The following is an 8636-nucleotide window of genomic DNA, read 5'->3' on the forward strand; positions in this document are numbered from 1 at the left end:
CCCCTGACTGTTTGGGGGCCTATAGTACACTCCCAGCAAAGTGCTTGCCCCCTTTTTGTTTTTAAGTACTACCCATATGGCCTCATTAGAGGAACCTCCTAAGATATCACCCCTCCTTACTGCAGTAATTGACTCCTTGATTAATACTGCGACACCCCCTCCTCTTTTACATCCCCCTGTCTCGCCTGAATATTCTATACGCCGGAATATTGAGTTGCCAGTCCTCCATTTACAGATGCTCCCTGACCAGTCACCATTTCCCCTCCATTTACAGACGCTCCCTGACCAGTCACCATTTCTCCTCCATTTACAGACGCTCCCTGAACAGTCACCATTTCTCCTCCATTTACAGACGCTCTCTGACCAGTCTCCATTTCGCCTCCATTTACAGACACTCCCTGATTCGCTAGGGATTTCCCAACACTTCCTGGTTGTCCCTGAGCCTGCTCGGTCCTCCAGCCCCGCCCACTCTTCCTATTGGTACGAAGCTCCCGTCAATCACCCGGGCTGTGTGAGCTGAGCATGCGCGACCCTCGGCAGCAGCCGCTGACACATCAGGTGAGAGAGCTCAGGGAGCGGGTTCATGAACCCCGGGGGGCCGCGGGCTGCTCACACCCCGAGCTCAGGGAGCGCGTTCATGAACCCCGGGGGGACGCGGGCCGCTCACACCCCGAGCTCAGGGAGCGGGTTCATGAACCCCGGGGGGACGCAGGCTGCTCACACCCCGAGCTCAGGGAGCGGGTTCATGAACCCCGGGGGGACGCGGGCCGCTCACACCCCGGGCTCAGGGAGCGGGTTCATGAACCCCGGGGGGACGCGGGCCGCTCACACCCCGGGCTCAGGGAGCGGGTTCATGAACCCCGGGGGGACGCGGGTCGATCACACCCCGAGCTCAGGGAGCGGGTTCATGAACCCCGGGGGACCGCGGGCTGATCACACCCCGGGCTCAGGGAGCGGGTTCATGAACCCCGGGGGGATGCGGGCCGCTCACACCCCGGGCTCAGGGAGTGGGTTCATGAACCCCGGGGGGGACGCGGGCCGCTCACACCCCGTGCTCAGGGAGCGGGTTCATGAACCCCGGGGGGACGCGGGACGCTCACACCCCGAGCTCAGGGAGCGGGTTCAGGAACCCCGGGGGGACGCGGGCCGATCACACCCCGAGCTCAGGGAGCGGGTTCATGAACCCCGGGTGGACGCGGGACGCTCACACCCGAGCTCGGGGAGCGGGTTCATGATCCCGGGGGGACGCGGGACGCTCACACCCCGAGCTCAGGGAGCGGGTTCATGAACCCCGGGGGGACGCGGGACGCTCACACCCCAAGCTCAGGGAGCGGGTTCATGAACCCCGGGGGGACGGGGGCCGCTCACACCCTGAGCTCAGGGAGCGGGATCATGGACCCTGGGGGGACGCGGGACGCTCACAACCTGAGCTCAGGGAGCGGGTTCATGAACCCCGGGGGGACGCGGGCTGCTCACACCCCGAGTGCAGCTCCAGGCCCCATTATTAAAACTCTCAACATTATCCGCTTCACAAACACCCGTGGTGGGCCTCAGGCCCCGAACAAGAGCCTCCGGGCCGGGCGTTTGCCCCGAGCGGGGCGGCAGTTGCGGGGCTTTCTCCCGGTGACAGGCCCGGGGCAACGACCACCATCTTGAGAGGCTCAGGGGGCAGCAGGGCGCATGCGCGGCCCCCTTGGCCAGGAACCAGGAGAGAATCTTGTCAATTTCTATCCTGGACTCACAGTGATGGCTTTTGTGAACTCCTTTTACAGGCTGTGAGAAGGGCAGCATTTACACACCGCAAACTCAAACCAAACATCACATCAAGATCTGACAGAGTCACTCCATTCATCAGGACCCGAATATCATCGGCCTTTGAATGTGGAAGGAGAAATGTTTGTCTGTTCTGTCTGTGGGAAAAGATTTCAAACATCAGTGTGACTGGAAAAGCACTGAGACACACACACCCAAGTGAGAGTGTTCCAGTGCACTGACTGTGGAAAGAGCTTTAACCAGTTACACAGCCTGAAAAAACATTGCACCATTCACAGCGGGGAGAAACCGTACACGTGTTGTGTGTGGACGAGGCTTCAACTGATCGTCCAACCTGGAGAGACACAAGGACACCTGCACCATGGAGAAACCGTGGCAATGTGGGGACTGTGGGAAGCAATTCAATTACCCATCTGAGCTGAAAACTCATCGACGCAGTCACACCGGGGAGAGGCCATTCACCTGCTCCGTGTGTGGGAAGGGATTCACTCTGTCGTCCAGCCTCCATTTACACCAACGAGTTCACACTGATGAGAGACCTTTTAAATGTTCTGACTGTGGGAACTGCTTTAAACTCTCTGCAGATTTTATTAAACATCAGCTTGTTCACACCGACGAGAGACCGTTCAGTTGTACTCGCTGCGAGAAGAGCTTCAGGCAGTCATCTCACCTCATTCAACACCAGCGAGTTCACACTGGCGAGAGGCCGTTTACCTGTTCTGTATGTGGGAAGGGATTCACTCATGCATCCAATCTTCGAACGCACCAAGGGGTTCACACTGGGGAGAGGATATTCACCTGCTCCGTGTGTGGAAAGGGATTTACACAGTCATCCAATCTCCAGACACACCAACGGGTTCACACCGGGGAGAGGCCGTTCACCTGCTCCGTGTGTGGGAAGGGATTCACTAAATCATCCCACCTGCTGACACACCAACTTGTTCACCTTGATAGAGCTTTTAAATGTGCTGACTGTGAGAAGAGCTTTAAAAGCGCAAAGGATCTGCTGACACACCAACGGGTTCACACTGGGGAGAGGCCATTCACCTGCTCCATGTGTGGGAAAGGATTCACTCTATCATCCAGTCTCAAGGCCCACCAACGCACGCACAGTGGAGAGAGGCTGTTCACCTGCTCCGTGTGTGGGAAGGGATTCACTACTTCATCCAACCTGCTGAGACACCAGCGAGTTCACACTAGAGAGAGACCGTTCACCTGCTCCGTGTGTGGGAAGGGATTCACTCGATCATCTTACCTGGTGAGACACCAGCAAGTTCATAACTGACTGTAGGGGTAGGATTCTGCTGTTAATCACATCCTTTGTTTGTTTCTATCAATGTTATTAACCCCTATAACTGGGCTGTGTTGTGTTCATTATTTCTCCAAGATAAAGGACTAATTGATGTCCTGTTACCGACTGTTCCATTTTAGGTCCTTTTCTCCTTTTGAACTCTAGATTAGTTCAGTTCTCAGACCTTCGGTTACTCTCATGGACAAGTCCCAGCTCCCCATACATTCCAGAGTGCCTCTCCTAGCCTTGGTATCCAGGGAAGGTATCGGTAACAAGCCCAGGATCACTAAACACAAAACCCAGTCTGTTAATCACTTTCAGCTACTGGGGCTTAATGTGTGATCCACAATATCTCTCACCTTCGATGTGTGAATAGAGCATCACGCCTGCAAACCTGGTTTTAAATGTATTCAGCAAATCTATTTAACAGAAGCTTGCAGGGTGATGAGGCAGTGTTGAGGTGCTGCTGTACCAGCCTTGGCTCAGTGGGTAGCACTCTCGCCTCTGAGTCAGAAGGTTGTGGGTTCAAGTCCCACCCCAGAGACTTGAGCACAAGAACCTAGGCTGACACTCCTGTGCAGTACTGAGGGAGTGCTGCACTGTCGGAAGTGCCGTCTTTCAGATGAAACATTAAACCGAGGCCCCGTCTGCTCTCAGGTGGAAAGGATCCCATGGCACTATTGAGAAGAAGAGCAGGGGAGTGATCTCTGGTGTCCTGGCCAATATTTACCACTAAAATAAAACATTATCTGGTCATTATCACGTTGCTGTTTGTGGGAGCTTGCTGTGCACAAATTGGCTGCTGCGTTTTCTACATTACAACAGTGACTACGATTCAAAAGTACTTCATTGGCTGTAAAGTGTTTTGGGATGTCCGGAGGTCATGAAAGAGGCGGTATAAATGCAAGTCTCATCTTTACTCTGCATTGTGCCTGTAATGAAAATAACTGAAGATTTGTCCCAGTGTAACCTTTGCTGTCATGAAATGAGTGTGTCTTTTAATGAGCCTCATGTCCTTGCTCATGTCGGCTGCAATTGTGTAGAAAGGGGATGTGTAAAAAGATGGTCTGTGTATGGAGATGTGAAACAAGGAAACGGTGTGTGTGTGTGATAGTGACACAGCCTTGTGGTCACAGTCAGAACAATGACAGATATCCTTGTGGTTATGGTTTGGGCAGGGCCAGATCAATAATGTAGTAAACAAGTTAAATATAAATATCGCCAGTGTAGTCGCAGCTTGTTAGAACAGACCTGGGGAGAAGAGAGCTCTGAATCCACTGTTCTCCGAATCAGGTAACTATACTCTGTCTGTATCTTTGCAGTGTTGTTAATAAAGTCAGTGAAAGACAATCTGTTGTTGTGAGCTTGATTATCTGGTGTCTGAAACCACAAGACTCAAATTTTAGAGTCAACAAGATGAAAAAGTAAACACATAACAACCCAATACTCCAGCTCTATATTCACAGGAGAAAGTCTGTTATCACACTCATCGTGTAGACAGAATAAAGAAAGATCCCAACTCAAAGAGCCTCTAAAATCATTTGTAAATACCTTTCAAATCCTGACTGATATCAATTGTCAGTGTATGTTCTATTGAAGTCAATGGCTGATGAGAGAGGGGCGGGAGAGCAGGGGTGAAAGAGGAGTTGGGGTGAGGGGGTTGGAGAGCAGGGCTGAAAGAGGAGTTGGGGTGAGGGGGTTGGAGAGTAGGGGTGAAAGAGGAGTTGGGGTGAGGGGGGTTGAAGAGTAGGGGTGAAAGAGGAGTTGGGATGAGGTAATTGGCGAATAGGGGCGAAAGAGGAGTTGGGGTGAGGGGGATTGGGGAGTTGGGGTGAAGGGGGTTGGAGAGTAGGGGTGAAGGAGGAGTTGGGGTGAGAGGTAGGTAGGATTTAAGGAATGTCTTTAAGCAGGAATGAGTGTTAGAGAGGTGGAGAGGTTTAGGGAGGGAATTCCAGAGCTTGGGGCCTCGACAGCTGAAGGCACGGCCACCAATGGTGGAGCGATTAAAATTGGGGATGTGCAAGAGGCCAGAATTGGAGGAGGGCAGAGATCTCAGAGGTTGTAGGGCTGGAGGAGTTTACAGAGATAAGGAGAGGGGAGGCCATGGAGGATTCCTCTGGTGCTGGAATCAAGAACAAGAGGCCAGAATCTTAACATTAGAGCTCGGCCATTCAGGGGTGAAATCAGGCAGCACTTTTTCACACACAGGGTAGTAGAAATGTGGAATTCTCTCCCCCAAAAGGCTGTGGATGCTGGGGGTCGATTGGAGCTTTCAAGACTGAGATGATCGATTTTTGTGAGGTAATTGTTCCAAGGGATGTGGAATAAAGGCGGGTAAATGGAGTTAAGATACGGATCAGCCCTGATCTAATTGAATGGTGGAGCAGGCTCGAGGGGCTGAAGGCCTCCTCCTGTTCCTAATGTTCCTGTGACACCCTCAGAAATGCCCCGGAGCAGTGAAATCCCACTGGGCCCCAGCACATGCTCAATGGAAAGCCCGGGTCAAGGACAAAGCCAGCGTGCCCACTCTGAACCCAGTTTGCTGCTCCCTCTGTGCCCAGCACTGCCTGCACCCCCGGCGCACGGCAGTGGAATTTCAGCCTCAGTGTTACAAGTTTCAAGACCTGAGCGGCGGAGCGAACCTGGGTGTGGAGCGAACAATGAGGCGAGGCGGAGCATAAAAGCGGTAGCGAGGTGAGGCTTACCAATTCAGCAGCGGGGGAGGGAGGTAAAAAGTAATCAAAGTGTGACGTCACCAGAAAGCAGGTAAGTGATTGGTTGGTGAGTATTTCTCTCTTTTTAAACTTAAACTCTGTGGTTTATAGTTACTAAGGTCTCTCTGGTGTAGTGGGGACTGTTGGTAAACCATTTAACTGTAGTGTAATTAGTGGGATTGATTGATTTAATTTAAATTCAATTAATTAAAGGGTAAGTCATGGCAGGACAGCCCGGTCATGTGGTATGCTCCTCCTGCGATATGTGGGAACTCAGGGACACTTCCTGTGTCCCTGACAACTACGTCTGCAGGAAGTGCGTCCAGCTGCAGCTACTGACAGACCGCATTGCGGCACTGGAGCTGCCATTGGATGCATACTGGAGCGTTCGCGATGCTCGGGACGTCATGAATAGCATGTTTACGGTGTTGGACACACCGCAGGTAGAGGTTGGACAGGCAGAAAGGGAATGGGTGACCAACAGGCAGAGTACTAGGCGCAGGCAGGTAGTGCAGGGGTCCCCTGTGGACATCCCCTTCTCAAACAGATACACCACTTTGAGTGCTGTTGTGGATGGCTTGTCAGAGGAAAGCAGCAGCAGCCAACTTCCTGGCACCAGGGGTGGCTCTGCTGCACAGGACGAGAGGAATAAGAGGGATAGAGGTATACAAATAGGGGATTCTATTGTAAGGGGAATAGATAGGCATTTCTGCATCCGCAAAAGAGACTCCAGGATGGTGTGTTGCCTCCCTGGTGCAAGGGTCAAGGATGTCTCAGAGCGGCTGCAGAATATCTTGGAAGGGGAGGGTGAACAGCCAGTTGTGCATATAGGCACCAACGATATAGGTAAAAAGCGGGATGAGGTCCTAAAAGCGGAATATAGGGAGTTAGGAGATAAATTAAAAAATAGGAGCTCAAAGGTAGTAATCTCAGGATTGCTTCCAGTGCCACATGCTAGTCAGAGTAGAAATAGAAGGATATTTAAGATGAATACGTGGCTAGAGGAATGGTGCAACGGGGAGGGATTCAAGTTCCTGGGACATTGGAACCGGTTCTGGGGGAGGTGGGAACAGTTCAAACCGGACGGTTTGCACCTGGGCAGGGCTGGAACCGATGTCCTGGGGGAGTGTTTGCTAGTGCTCTGGGGGAGGGTTTAAACTAAAATGGCAGGGGGTTGGGAACCTGAGCAGGGAGACAGAGGAAAGGGAAACAAGGATAAAAGCAAAAGATAGGAAGGAGAAAAACAAAAGTGGCAGTCAGAGAATTTCTTCACCCAGAGAGTGGTGAACCTGTGGAATTCTCTGCCACAGAAGGCGGTGGAGGCCAGTTCATTAAATATATTCAAGAAGGAGTTGGATATAATTCTTAAGGCTAAAGGAATCAAGGGATATGGGGAGAAGGTAGGGACAGGGTACTGAATTTGGATGATCTGGGTGAAGAAATTCCTCCTCATTTCTGTCCTAAATGGCCTACCCCTTATCCTTAGACTGTGATCCCTGGTTCTGGACTCCCTGACCATCGGGAACATCCTTCCTGCATCTAGTCTGTCCAGTCCTGTCAGAATTTTATAAGTTTCAATGAGATCCCCTCTCATTCTTCTAAACTCCAGCGAGTACAAGCCCAATTGTCCCAATCTCTCCTCATACGTCATTCCTGCCATCCCAGGTATCAGCCTGGTGAATCTTCGCTGAACTCCTTCCATGGCAAGAACATCCTTCCTCAGATAAGGCGACCAAAACTGCACACAATACTCAAGATGTGGTCTCACCAAGGCCCTGTACAACTACAGCAAGACATCCTTATTCCTGTACTCAAACCCTTTCGCTACGAAGGCCAACATACCATTTGCCTTCTTAACCGCCTGCTGCACCTGCATGCTTACCTTCCGCGACTGGTGCACAAGGGCACCCAGGTCTCGTTGCACTTCTCCTTCTCCCAATCTATTGCCATTCAGATAATAATCTGCCTTCCTGTTTTTGCCACCAAAGTGGATAACCTCACATTTATCCACGTTATATTGCATCTGCCATGCTTTTGCCCAATTACCCAACCTGTCCAAATCATCCTGGAGTTTCTTGGCATCCTCCTCACAGCACACACGCCCACCCAGCTTTGTGTCATCTGCAAATTTGGTGATATTACATCTAGTTCCCTTGTCTAGATCATTAATATATATTGTGAATAGCTGGGGTCCAAGGACCGATCCCTGCGGTACCACACTAGTCACTGCCTGCCACTCGGAAAAAGACCCGTTTATTCCAACTCTTTGCTTTCTGTCTGCCAACCAGTTCTCTATCCAAGTCAATACCTTGCCCCCAATCCCATGTGCCTTAACTTTACACACTAATCTCTTATGCGGGACCTTATCAAAAGCCTTCTGAAAGTCCAAATACACCACATCCACTGGTTCTCCCTTATCTATTTTACCAGTTACATCCTCAAAAAATTCCAGTAGATTAGTCAAGCACGATTTACCTTTTGTAAATCCATGTTGACTTTGTCCGATCCTGTCACTGTTTTCCAAGTGCTCTGCTATTACATCTTTTATAATGGACTCTAGCATTTTCCCCACTACCGATGTCAGGCTTACCGGTCTGTAATTCCCCGTTTTCTCTCTACCACCTTTTTTGAATCCAACCTCCTGTCACACCAGCTTGTTCACACTGACGAGAGACCCTTTAAATGTTCTGACTGCGGGAAGAGCTTTAAAAGCTCTAAGAACCTTAAGAGACACCAGCAACTTCACACTGATCATCGAATCTAACAGCACAGAAGGAGGTGATTCGGCCCATCGTGTCTGTGCCGGCTCTTTGAAAGAGCTGTCCAATTTTGTCCCAAACCCCAGCTTTATCCCCAGA

At 51.2% G+C, this 8636-nt stretch overlaps 1 protein-coding gene across 1 annotated transcript; it reads left to right on the top strand.

The window, feature by feature from the left end:
• The first annotated feature begins 568 nt into the window (after window positions 1-568).
• Window positions 569-4414, top strand: LOC147081885 (uncharacterized). The gene has a single exon (XM_085980617.1). The coding sequence runs from the start codon at window positions 2135-2137 to the stop codon at window positions 3056-3058; it is 924 nt and encodes a 307-aa protein (XP_085836743.1). The 5' UTR covers window positions 569-2134; the 3' UTR covers window positions 3059-4414.
• The last annotated feature ends 4222 nt before the right edge of the window (window positions 4415-8636 follow it).

The sequence above is a fragment of the Somniosus microcephalus genome, unplaced genomic scaffold (genome assembly GCF_052327205.1).
Source record: "Somniosus microcephalus isolate GS21.2 unplaced genomic scaffold, FLI_Smic_1.0 scaffold314, whole genome shotgun sequence".
NCBI lineage: Eukaryota > Metazoa > Chordata > Chondrichthyes > Squaliformes > Somniosidae > Somniosus > Somniosus microcephalus.

Excerpts from the sequence above, each read along its gene's own strand:
- LOC147081885 (XM_085980617.1), top strand. The coding sequence starts at position 2,135 with ATGGAGAAACCGTGGCAATGTGGGGACTGTGGGAAGCAATTCAATTAC.